General features: G+C 46.2%; 1 protein-coding gene across 5 annotated transcripts in view; it reads right to left on the bottom strand.

The window, feature by feature from the left end:
* Positions 1–10,212: 10,212 nt before the first annotated feature.
* TAB2 (TGF-beta activated kinase 1 (MAP3K7) binding protein 2) overlaps positions 10,213–13,639 on the bottom strand; it is a 93,766-nt gene continuing 90,339 nt past the window's right edge. For all 5 annotated transcript variants that reach the window (XM_034990980.1, XM_034990981.1, XM_034990977.1 and 2 more), the window contains one exon: positions 10,213–13,214. In XM_034990980.1, the coding sequence (XP_034846871.1) occupies positions 13,072–13,214 (143 nt within the window). In that variant the 3' untranslated portion in view covers positions 10,213–13,071. The remainder of the gene's footprint in view (positions 13,215–13,639) is intronic.

Below are 13,639 nucleotides of genomic sequence, written 5' to 3'. Positions count from 1 at the left end.
GGGCACGTGTAGGCTACATGAGCAGGTAGCCAGGCCCCATGACACCACCAGGAGCCCTTCCCCAGCTCACACTTAGGGCCTTAAAAAGGGGGTGGGTCCTATATGACCAGCAAAGGAGGAAGAAAAAGCCCAAGCTTGGTTTATGAATGGGGTCCGTTTGGTACGTGGGCGTGAGCTGAAAATGCCGGGTGACTATTTTACAGCTGCACTCAGGGTGACCTTGAAAGACAGTGGAGAGGGAAAATCTTCCAGTGTGTGGAACTGTGAGCAGTGCAGCTGGCCATCCACTTTGAGTGGAAGGAGACTCATACTGATCGCTGGGCAGTAGCCAATGGCCTGGCTGTCTCATCAGGTGCTTGGAAAGAAAAGAACTGGACGATGGGAGAGAAGGGGGTGTGGGGTAGAGGCATGTGATGGCTACATGGGAGGGGGCATGAAATAAGATTTCTGCATCACACATTATGTCCACTGGAAAGCATCACTACAGAAGAGGCATTGAACGACCACAGAGGCAAAATGACTTAGTTGACATGGTCAGATGTTGTTATGGACCCCTCGGAACTGCCATGAGGGGTACACGAACGCAGTGGCTCTGGCGGCAGTGATGGAGGTTACGCACATGCGCAGCAGAGAAACTGTCACCAAGGCCAATGGAGTTACTGACTGCCTCTTTCTAACCTGTCAGCACTGGAGGCCAAAGTCGATCCCCTGATGTGCTCTGGTCCTTTTCCTTAAGGACGACAACCAACCCCTTGGTAGCAAGTCTACTACATCTGGCCCATTCTGTCATGGAGGGGCCAGCGTTCTTCATAAAGATAGATGCGCAGTCTTGGTGTGGGTTTGCCTTTCCTTCCTGCCCACAGAGCTTCAGCCGGCATCACTGCTGGGGGCTTCGGGAATGCCTTACCCATGAGCACAGAACCCACACAGCCAACATGAGACAAGGGGCTCCTCTTCTGGAGAGAGGGGTGCAGGAGCGAGCCTGGAGCATGAGCTCCGCAGGGCGGTCACGTACTGCACCCGGCGGAAGCAGGGGCCCGGGAGAAGCCTGTGGAAGCCCCCCCCCCGCACCCCCCGGCAGCCCCGCTAACACACGGGCTGAGCAATAGTGTTCGGAAGGGACAGGGGCCACGCTTCGGGAAGCAGCTCAGGCGTTAAGTCAGAAACCTCGACCGGCAGTGTCCCCAGCAAGAGCAGCTGGGGCTATGAAACGGGGGGGGGGGGGGGGGGGACGCAAGTGGCTCCACTCACCATCCCCACCCACGACCCGCCGGGGGCTTGCGTGCTACTCTTCCCCCAACTTTGGGCCCTTCGGGGTTGCAGGTCCTAGCAAGTCCCACTGACCTGCAAGGTACTGCGGTGGCCCAGCGGGGGAGGGGGCTCCCTCCTGATCCGCGGGGGGAAGAGGGGCCCAGGGAGGCCACGTGCGTGGGGCCCGGATGCTCCCCGCGGCCGCCTCGGGCCCTCTCCCGCGGAGAGGAGGCGCGGGTCGCGCCGCCGGGGCCCCCCCCGAAGACCTGCCGGCGGCGGAGGAGGGAGGCGGCAGCCCTGGTTGCGGCCCCCGCGGCCTCCGCAGGGACGGGCGCCGACCTCGTGCTCGGAGCCCGCGGACGGCGGCCTGCGGCGCGCACGGCCGGCCGGGGACGGCGGCAGGCGCTCCGGCCCCTCTGCGCCCCGCCGCCCCGTCCGCAGCGGCGCTTCCCGCCGCCGCTCTCCGGCCCCCGGCCTCCCGGCTCCTCAGGCCCAGCCCACGGGGGCGCGGGGCTCCTCGGACGCTCCTCCAGCGGCGGCGGCGGGCGGCCTCCCGGCGGCCCCGCCCGGAACGTGCGCAGGTCCCTCCCGGCGCTCCCGGCCCCGGCCTCCCGCAGCCCCGCCGGCCTCCCCGCGCCTAGGCGGCCGGGGGCTAACCCGGGCGCCCCGGGCTGGGAAAGCTCTCCTCTTCGGCCACTTCTCAAGGGGTGACGGTCTATAAAGAAGTTTCTGGATGTTAGAACAAAAAGCAGACTTTGAACCCAAATCGATTTTGCTTTATGCAAATTCAGCACATTGTTGCCGTTTTTTCTCGGTGCTCCGGATCCCTGAAAGGGTCGGTGATGGATTGGGGGGGGGGGGGCGCGGGGCGGTGGCGGGGGAGGAGAGCTCGGAGCTTGGCATCTGGTGCTCCTTGGCCTCTCCTGGGCGGGATGCGGGCCCTCAGCGGGGCTTGCTTTGCTGCGGTTGCTATTGTTCGCGAGGATGGTGGGGAGGGGGCTGACTCAAGCTTAAGGCCCCAGCACAGCTAACATAAGTGGTGGGTGGATGCCCCCCGCCGGAAGGCCTGTATTCGCACGCCGTGGAGGTGATGACTTCACGTGGGTTTTCAAGCAGTCCCTCCTGGGATGGAATTGAGAGGGGCCGCTGGGGGGCGGTGGGGGGTATGCTGACGGCTCCGCTGGGGCCCAGGACCCTTCCCCCAACCCCCCAACCAGCCGTGGCTTCCTCCGCTCGGCATTCGTGGCCTGTGATCAACATCAGGTGCTTTGGAACCCACCAGACCATGCTTGTGCCGTCTTTTGGAATTTGCTTGTGCCGTCTTTTGGAATTAAAACTTGAATCCTCTGCTCTACTAGTTTCTTTAGAGCAATGGAACTATCAGCCCTGTAAGAGAATAGTTCTGAAGGGAAAACTGAAAACAGCTTAAACTTCTCTCTGTAAAGTTTTTTCCGGGTGAGCAATGTTTTCAACTTAAAAATGTTCCCTTCTAATTATGCCTCTGTTTATTCAGCAGTTAGGAACGGTGCCACATAGGGCTCAGCTGATGAGAGACGCCCTCATGATGTGCTTAGAAAGCAAGAACGTGGAGCCCAAGGAAAGAAACCACACGTGTGCTTTCCCCAATGCGGCATTAGGTGGGCAGGAATCCACTTTTTGAGATACCCTCCACACTCCCTTCCTTATTAAAGAGAATATTGATTGAAAGACAGAGAGAAAGAAAGAAAAAAAAAAAACTGATGTCAGATTTAGGAATCCATCCAACTTAAAAAAAAGAAAATCAGATGCTGCTCAGCATACCACAAATGCAAGATACAAAGAGTGCACTATTTAGAGGAAAATGTACCAGCTTTTAGGGAACTATAAGGTCAATGCTCCTTACTGCCCATTTCCCTTTCCCCCCCACTTCACCAATATGTTCTGGGCATTTAGTAACATCCCTTGACTGATGAGGTCTCTCTTATATCACAAAAGCAGAAGCCAGAGAGCATTAAAGTGTGTAGTTTTCAATAAAGGTAATGCTTGCTCACTTACACAAATTTATTCTTCTGAATTTCAGCATATGCTATTTAAGAGGGAATCTGAAAACAAAATATAACAAGACCACTCTCAAAACAAGTGGGTAACATATACAGAAGGGACATAATGAGGCAGATGGCATGACAGTCCAGAGCCTTGGGAGATCCCAAGGGTAACACTGGGTCTTGTTCACTCTTACATACCAAAACCCAGTATGTTTGGCACATAGGACTGCATTTTTTGAATGAATAAAAAAGAAATTAAATTTCTAAATCAAGGTTTAACTTGAGAAAGTCGGAACGTCTGATAGTTGCTTGGGCTTTGTCCGCATAAGATGCTTCATAGTGAGTGTAAGCAGAGGCATTAACTTTACATATAAGAGAATTACTAGAATTAAACATATTTTAATGAAAACACACTTAAGACTGGGAAAACTAAAGGTGGGTAGCTCCCTGGAGAATCCTATTTGTACTGCAGAATTCAAGCCACAAGAAGGCCTCTTCACGGTACATAAGGGCACCAATTTCACACTGAGCTCCCTAGAAGGACAAGATGACAACACAATGCTCCTAAACCCAGGATGACCTCACGCAGTTACCTTAATTCAATAGTATTACAGTTTGAGAAGAAAGCCAACCAGATATACTGGTCAGCAGGTATATAGTGGTGATAGAAGAGGAATTGGTATATATACTACTAATAGGAAGTTGTCAAATACTAGTTAGCAACAGTGTGGATAATGGAAATTCCCCAGTAGGATGATGCTTTAGATATGACAAGGTTTTACCTTACACCTGATAATTACTAAGGGAGCATCTAGTTGGTAATTTGTTTTGTGTTTCTGCTTTTCCACTTACTTGCCTTTCTCATGGGTGTTTGTTCATCAGAATGGGGGAAAGGTATTGAAATATGTATCAGATGCTTCCCCTCCTAAAGCTTCTTTTAAAACAAATTTGTTATTTTAATTTACAGACAATAAAATACATTAATATAAATTGCATAATTCTTATGTAACAAATGCATCCATTTATTTTTTTTAATTTAAATTAAAAAATTGTTAGTTAAAATATAGTGCAATATTGGTTTCCGGAATAGAATTCAGGGATTCATCACTTATATACAACACCCAGTGCTCATCATAACAAGTGCCCTCCTTAATGCCCATCCCCCATCTAGCCCATCCCCCAGCCACCTCCCTCCATCAACCCTCAGTTTGTTCCCTATCGTTGGCATGTAAGGTTTGTTTCCCTCTCTTCTTTTTTTCTTTTCCCCCTTCCCATATGTTTATGTTTTCTTTCTCCCTCCCTCCCTCCCTTCCTCTTTCTCTTTTTAGAGATTTATCCATTTCAGAGAGAGAGAGAGAGACTGCACGAGCGAGGGGGGGGCTGGGGGGTGAAAGGGAATCCTAGGCAAGCTCCACACTCAGCACAGAGCCCAACGCGGTGTGCGGTGTTCGATCTCACCACCCTGAGATCATGATCTGAGCTGAAATCAAGAGTGGGATGCTTAACAGACTGAGCCACCCAGGCACCCCCAAATGCATCCATTTTTCAAGGTTCTGACAAATGCAGACACCCATGGAGGCTTGCCATAATCAAGATGCAGAACATATGCGTCACCCCAAGAAAGTTGCCTTGTGCCCCTTTTCAGGGAATCCTATCCTACCGCTCCTGGGGGCACTATAGTTTTGCCCGTTCTATAATGTTATGCACACGAGGTCATGCAGATGTTCTCCTGTGTCTCGCTTCTTTCACCCAGCAGAAGGCATTGAGAGTCATTGATACCATTGCAGTGTTTGTTGCTTTTTAATGCTGAGTATTCCCAACATAGAGGCCGTAATCTGTTCATCCCTTCCCCTATTCGTGGCTATGTGGGTTGTCTCTACTGTTGGGCTACTAGGAATACAGCCGCTCTCAGCTTCATGGACTTCCATTTTCATTTCTCTTGGGCCAGTTACTCAAATTATTTTCATGGCTCTTTTTACTTATCAAATCAAGCACACACTTACTCTTGCTTCACGGAATGGTTCAAATGACCCTTCCCTCCTGTACTCCCCTTTCAGCCAAGTGAGCCTGCGGATCTCTGTGGGACCCCTGTGGTTTCTGGGTTCCGCCAGGGCTCAGACGGTTTTCTGCCCTGTGGAGCATCTTCCCCCCTCTATCGATTCTCACCCGCCATTTGAGACCCCTCTCAAATGCCTCCCTTTCATGAATTGTCCTGGACTCAACCATTGGAAGTCATCTGTCACTCCACGGAGCTTTGACCCTCTGTGTTCAGCCCTTGCCTTATGTTCCATACGCCCTATAAAGTCCTGTGAAGTCATCACAGGGAAAAATGCCCGGATAGGTAGAGAAGGATTGGTTCAGGATGGATTGTTAACACTGAGAGAGAAACTAAAGTTTAATCTCAAACATTAGAAAAAATGGTTCTATAAAAACAACTGAATGAGCGAGTCCTAAACCACTGCTCCTAGGGCAAATAGAGGGCGAGGTTCCCACAGCCTCTGGTCACGTTTTCATCAGCCAGTCGATACACGACCTTGCTTTATATGTGTTTCTGTTTAAAAAAGATTATTGATTCACCAACACCGAACCCACAGGCCACGACACTAGGCCTTGGGCTGAACAAAGCGCATTTTCCCCGGAAGACGCATGGCAGCCTGCTCGCCCTCGGGAGCACTCACTACACAGCACCTCGGCGCTGTGCTTGGGGACCGTTTAAACAGCCAAATCGCCAACAAGCAGTACACCGATGCGGAAAGCGCGGCACCGACGAGACCGTAAACGCGGACCCTTGTTTAGAGCAGGAAAAGCCGAAGCAGGAAGGCAGAGCGTTGGCACTTGGTCTGACCTCAGCCCGGAACGTGAGGGGCAGGGGCCCCGCATGTTGCCCGCCCCGCACACGTCCACGAATGGCCATAGTGAGCCGGCAAATGCACAAGCCACAGAATCCGAGAACAGTGAGGACTGACCGTGCGTGCACACCTATTCCCCTTGCTGAGCTCCAAGGTGGCGGCTTTCCCTCCCTTGTGTGACAGGCCACCTGGCCGGTGGCAGGAATGCGCTCCTGAGAAGCATTTGAGGGAAGGAACAGAAAAATGAAGTTACGCTAGGTCGCTGAATGTATAAGGTGAACTTAAACTTATTGTGCGTCTGGTGCATGCCACGTCCACGTTGGGAGCAGGCTGCACGGAGGTGAACACGGAGAGGGACCTTGGCCTCCCCCGTCCGAATAAGATTAGGAAGACTGGCAAAGGAGGGAGAGAGGTAAAGTGTCTCCTAAAATAGGAAGACGATTCCAGAGACAGAACTCATCGCTCACTGTAGCCACCTTGGAATAAGTAGGAATAAACATCAATTTCGTTGAAAGCAGAACTGGAGCGAGACTGCCCCATGTGGAATTCTGGTCCCGCGTCTTCCCAGCTGTGTGACCCTGGGCAAGTCACTTACTCTCCCTCTGCCTCAGGTCCTGGTCTGTGGAATGGGGACACCATAACATCTACCACTTGGGCTCTTCTGAGGATCACACGAGCTCGTATCTGTAAAGCACTGAGGAGCGTGCCTCATGTAGCAGGCGCGCGTTGGTCAGATCTAAAAAGATGCATAGCGTCCAATTTATCTGCTGAAGCAGGTCCTGTCAGATCAATCTGATTGTTTGTGAGAGAAACAGAGAAGTGGAATGTGAGGTAGTTACTTCTGTGTGGCCAGGAAAATGCGGTCTTGGCCACTCAACGGTGTGCCGAGATGTTCTGACCCCACGGCAGTGAACCACGGTTGGTCCTGAGGCGAGAATCAGCACGGCCATTCTGCTCAGCGCTCTGGTGAGTGAGGTACAAACCTACTGGAAAAAATGCCCAGATACGTAGAGAAGGACTGATTTAGGATGGATTGTTAACACTGAAAAAGAAATTAAAGTTAATAAAAGTTTATGTAAGTTTTTTATAGAGCCATTACAAAAAATGGTTCTATAAAAACAATGTGAAGTCAACAGGCAGGAGATATGAGCACTGATGGGTTGAAAACAGACAACAAGAGCAAAGAGCAGAGGGAGTGACTGGAGAGCATCATCCCAAGGTCAGCGAGGTTCCATGGAATCACTCTGAAATGCGCACGCAGGGTGCTGTGCTGAGTACCACGGTAGGAAACCTCCCGTGTGCCCCCAACACATGCGCGAAAGCACATGACACGCAAGTGCCAGGAGACAAGTGTGAAGCCCGTTCCCTACGTGCATCAGGACGCCAAAGGTCCCCTGTCCCACCGGAGTTCATAAAACATGGCTAGAGGAGGCTCGCCGCTATGTGAACGTGTATGAGGAACGAGGAACGGCTGGAGGTAGTTATTCTGTCTAGAGAAGACGAAGCCGAAATGTTACTAAACTGCACTTTTTGAGAATGACAGGGAATTTCTTTCTCAGCGTCATGCCTGTAGAAAGCTGAGAACGAAGAATCAGTGAGACTCATTACAGTAACAAAATCCTTTTATTTGTGGATGGAGGAGTCTGTCAAAATGCTATGAAAATGAGAGCCTTGTACAACTCCAAGAGGGTCTCAAGATCTCCGCACTGCAGCAAATGTAGATTCCACAGCACAGATGCTCAGAAAAAAAAAAAAAATGACAGTTGGTCTAAAGTTTTCAGCGAGTCCTCCTTATTCTTTATTTCACTTGCCTTAGAATGTGGGGGCCATTTGTTTCATGTAATGTGAACCCATTGCATTTAACTGTAGGTTATTAATGGTTATGAACGGTAGGAGAGGTTGTGGTGGAGAGAGAAATACAAGTGGCAAGGTTCAGAAACTTAGCTGTATGTTCTTGCCATTTGGTATTAAATATACTTTGGGATACTTCACGATCTTAAGAAAGAATACCTATTATTCACTGCAATGAGGTTGCACGGCTTGCTTCTCATTCAGTCGCTTAGTAGAGCTTGGTTGCTTAGGTTAGTGGCCTTCTAAGAATGTCTAGACTGTTCTGTGATATGTATCTGGTTCTTCAGCATGTGGGCTTGTGAAATAATTCTATTAAAAGCCAAAAAGGTAGTCATCATTAGGCTCCAAGCCGAATTGTATGAAATGTATGCTTGTTTCATGGTGTGCATCACACAGGAAGTCTTGGTCTCTGCTATTATTCCTTTAGTCAGAAGGCTGCCTTCTCACCTTTCTTGCTAAAGGGGAGGAAAGGGTTATTACACTGTTTGCATTTAATTTTCTTTTTTCCTTCTTGACTTTTTTTTTTTTTTTTTTTAAGATTTTATTTGACAGAGAGAGACACGGTCTAGAGAGGAACACAAGCAGGGCGAGTGGGAGAGGGAGAGGGAGAAGCAGACTCCCCGCTGAGCAGGGAGCCCAATGGGGGGCTCGATCCCAGGACCTGGAGATCATGACCTGAGCCGAAGGCAGATGCTTAACCGATTGAGCCACCCAGGTGCCCCTCTTGACCAGTTTTCTCAGGAAAAAATATTCTCCCATATCCCTCTGCTTCAATTGGGAGATTAAAAAAAAATTTGAGAGGTGTCTTTGAAGAAATTATTTATTTTCCTGGAGAAATAATTTGTTATACTCCATCATAAAATGTACATTCTTTAGATAGCTGGACATACAACAGAAATATAAACACACCTGATCTTCAGGTCAGCCTTTGATAATTTTATAATCTTTGCAAAGCAACTAACCTTTTGACATTAAAAGGCAAGAATTTAATCGCAGTGACTGAAATACCAAATTCTGATCCACTGAGATGTCCCTAGCCCAATTCAGAGAAATAACTGCAAACTTACCGTTTCATTTACTGATACTGTTGAGAAAAATGCATCAAAGTCCATTCATTCAAAAACATAACCCAGTTTAAGGACAACAAAATTCCTAGTGAGAAGGGGTTGGCTCAGCTAGTTTCACATTCAGTGCCACAGTGAGGCGGGTTAAACATAATTAATATAATTATCTTCATTTAACAAGGCCGAGAAATAAAAGCAAAGAACTAATCTAGGGTTACAGGGTAAATCTAGGGAGATGCCCGAATTGGACTTCAACTGTCCTGATTCTTACGATTTGAGTGGTCTATCTAGGGAACAAGGTGCCATGGTGTTAAAAATGCAAACACATTGAGTATAGAATTGATGAATCACTGTATTATACATCTGAAACTAATATAACACCATATGTTAACTCCACTGGAATTTAAAAAATTAATAAAAAAAATGCAAGTGCTTTCATAAACTTTCTAAATAACTAGGCAAGTCAGTGAACTATTATAATGTAACATGGCACTTCTATTTTTGAACATATAATATAGGAAAAAATTTATAGTTGCAAAGACAATGCATTACCAAGCATTTTTGTATGATTACACTCCCTTAAAACAAAACAAAACTACCAAAACACACTGGGGTAGGGTGGGGGAATCCCACTTTAACAAATATAAAGCTACAAAATTCTGTTTTCTTTAAAAGTCTTTTCTCTCAAGTTGCCTTATTTTCAGATGGAAGTAATAAAAATTAAAATGCAGCCCTAAACCATTTCATCTTCAAATAATATGGCTATAATAATTGTAGCTTCTAAAAACTGGAGCCAAAAATATGTTCATTTGTCATAGAGAAATGTAAGTATTTTGTAATATTATAAGGGAAACTATGCTAATACCCAGCATGAAGATACTAAATCTGGAATGGCCCTTGGTGCCATTACAGATCCAACAGTCTTTTCTAAGGCAATTCAGGCGACTTCAATTACTCATGGACTGGACATTATTACACCTTACACCACTCACTTCTTAAACCCATCACTGCTCACTGGACGGTCCCATCAACGCTCACTGGACGGTCCCATCAACATTCAGCTGGGATAGAGGTAACTGATGAAATGTCAGTGAAGTCTGCTATTTATAACGCTTCCATTGAAATACGTTTGAAGTTAACAGCCAATACGGTTTTGACTGTCCATGGATTTGATTTTCTGCACAATTTCAATTCTCTAATATAAAGTCAATTAATATGAGGCTACAGACTGGTCTAGATCAGTCATTTCAAAAAGTAAGTGGAAATTTTAAAAGAAAAATTAACTTTCGTATTTCCCACAAAAATCTGCAATACAACATGCGTCTTTGTAGGACGTATTAGTTATAATAGCAATACGGGCCACTGTGCTGTGAATATAAAAGTTTTCCTGAGAAGTCCAGGTTACATGAACTGCTAATTGCCCACCTCACCTTTAAATATAGAGCATGTCAGCACCCAAGGATAATTAGTGATGAGAAACAGAAGTCTATCGTTCTGAGGTTCTTCGTACCTGTAATTCTATTTTAGTGCAATAATTCCTGAAGGTGGTTTCCAGACCACCAGCCTCATATTCCTTGGCAAAGAATATTTCTGTCCCACTAAGTTTAAAAGACCAACGGAAGCAAGGCAGGGCTTTCCACAGTTATAACAAAGAAATCAGTGAATGCTACTTTGCCGTTTTCAAGCTCAGAAAAGCTGAGTGATGTTTTCTGAAAATTCTTAATATAAAGGTTCTCTCCAAGAGAAGCACCACTGAGATCCCCAGCACCTACACATTATGGAATAAAACAGATCTTAACTGAATGACTCCCCAGGCCAAATGGCCCAAGATATCCTGTTTTCAACGAGGTAAACTTTAAAACCCCCAAAAGAAACTAAAGGAAAAGCAGTAACTATGAAAAAGCAACATTCGTTATTTTTGGCTCAGTTTGAAACACGGTCGCTCTCTTTCATTAGTTAAAAAGCTTGGGGGAACTGAGAACAATAATCCAAGAAATGCAGCCGAATGCCATGATGTCACGAGAAGACTCTAGAGAAGAATGAGTTTTCTCTGATTTCAATTAGCTATCAAATGTGCTGCTGGGGTATAAATTGTCTTCTATCCCACAAACTTTAAAAACAAGTCACAAAATCCACATTAGAATATAAGTTTTTTAATTTTTATAAATAACTTATCTGTTACAAAGATAGTTTACCCAGCTAAATCACAAAACCATCAACTCAAGATATCCAAATTACGTTTTATTAATAAAACAAGTAAAAACTGATTTATCAATCTTCACATAGAACTGCAGATGAAGCTGAAAAACAAGGCCTAGTTTTAAAACAAAATGCATCAAATGTAAGGGCTTTGGGTCTATGGTCTAATTAACTAGGATTGTCATATTTCTTCCCATATACAAGATGCAAAGCCCGGAAGTCAAGGCTTCGACATTCATATAGATCACCTGTAATAATCCTGCTTATTTAAAAAATATCCATTTGCAGACATTTACAATGGGTGACAGTCAACATTATCTCCTACCTTTTGCTATATTTCAGCACTTCCCTTAGCCCCATTCTAAGCACTGATATATAATTTCATAATTCTGTTTTTTAAATGCATACTGTTATTTCTTTTTCTTGATTTCATTTAGTTATATACATTCCCGATCATCTGAATATTTATTTTCCTTATAAAAATATATCATCAAAATAAAGAGATGCTTGAGGTTGCTTCAGTGTTCAAGTTTGCTTTTCTTTTTTCCAGCTTTCCTTCAGTTGTCCTAAATATGACTAGCCTCGTTTTATAAATACACATGATACTGCCACCAAGTCAGGTTTAGAAACGGACTGCCCCGACAGTAAAGCAATTACGCTTCTCCCCACACCAGGGCTGTAGGTTCTGCTGCTGTGGCTGGTTTTGAAAACTGTACTTTCCCCATAGTAATCTCTTGTGACAGTTCTGTGGGACACCAGGCAGATGAAGCAAGCTTAACCTTGTTGCTCTGTCAGTGGGTTAAAAATACCTTTCGTTTTAAGCTTCCCTGTGGAAGATCAGTGTGCTGTGTGACCCACTGCTGAAGTCAGCAGATATAGTGTGACTTAGAGAGACGCAAGTCTTGTAGTACATTTCCTGCAAGTCAGTGTGCAGCATCCCCACGTCTTCACAGAACATTGGCACTCACGAGGGCAGAGTAGAGTAAGTAGAGGAAAGTTATTTTGTGCACAGTTTCATTTCATTAATGCTTTTTTATTTTAAGGCATTGCTTCTCTCAGGTAAGGCTTAAAAAGGGACATGATCGTGCTTAATCACTAAAAGGAGAAAAGAAAATTAGTTAACAAAAGACTATTACACTATACATATAGAGATATAAGAAAATAATAAAGAAATCACTGAAAGCAGACTCGAGAGATCTGTACAGTAGGAAAAGCTTTGGGATATCTCACTGCACGTTTGTACAGACAATGCATGCTGCTTTCCTTTTCATCTTTAGGCCCCAGATGCTGGCTTCACAGAGTGGAGACGTTTCAGGGAAGACAAAGACGAGGCCACGAGTACCACAGATTCATGAAGTTCTTCCCCTACTCATTGGCACCGTGCGGCAGCAAACAGTTTTTAAATAGTTACATCTTGTTCCTTTTCTTCATGTTTGTAGTGTTTCACCGAAAGCTTTAAAAAAAAAGCCATCGTTCTATTCCTTCCTCCTGTCAAAATTCAGTAGTGACATGAGGGGGAAAAGGTCCTGGGCACACCTCGGCATTAGTATATTGAGAGTTATCCACAAGGGGCTACTGGTAACACTGTACGTGCTTAGGCAGCAGGCAACCGGCTCTCTCAGCAGATCCCCTTTCATGTGATGAATTTCAACTGCCCATGACATTAGACTGAGGTATCACTAGCTCTGTGGGCTGACATTTAACATTAGCACAACACCATCTCGTCACACCTTCAATTTGACAAAATCCTATGTAGCAGTGAAACTTTTCCCCTGATGACAGACTCGTTTCTTGAACTTCCAATGTGGTTTTAGAGCTACAGGGCCTTTTGGCTCAGAAATGCCTTGGCATCTCACACTGTTCACAGCGGATTAAGGCTGGATGGTTCAAAAAAGTACAGGCGGTACAATTCCACTGAGCCCCCTCATCATCTTCTGTGTCTTGAGTCTTTGGTGTTTTGACGGTGGACCTTTGATCTGTAAGGAAGCAAACGAATTGTCTTAGAAGCCAAAAAAAATGGCAAAGTCATAAATGACTGGCAATGTGAAGCACCATCTGGACTGCACAGCACGGAGCAGCCTGTTAACCAAATGACACGTGCGCTCGGGTCCCCCACCTCTAGCAAGCCGGTGCTTCTCTGCTGGGGAACACCAATACGGACACGATGGCGTCACCTCACTGTCTCCTTTAGGGGGAGGAGGGCGTCATTTTCTCCAGTTGAGAACCGGAGAAAAGGGAAATCAATTCATAGGGGACCCAACAGCAAAGATTCCTGTAATGTCACCGCAGGACTGTGAAAAGGTGTCCTACCACCATACTGACAGTGAGCCTGTGCTTCATTAAAGTTAGATTTGCGTTCCCCACTGAAGAAGTACTTATATTTCTGTTTTCTACCAGGAAT

Source organism: Mirounga leonina, unplaced genomic scaffold (assembly GCF_011800145.1).
Source record: "Mirounga leonina isolate KUSES-001 unplaced genomic scaffold, KU_Mleo_1.0 Mir_53, whole genome shotgun sequence".
In the NCBI taxonomy this organism is placed as follows: domain Eukaryota; kingdom Metazoa; phylum Chordata; class Mammalia; order Carnivora; family Phocidae; genus Mirounga; species Mirounga leonina.
The sequence above is the reverse complement of the archived record's forward strand: the minus strand, read 5'-3'. Positions and strand labels throughout refer to the sequence as shown.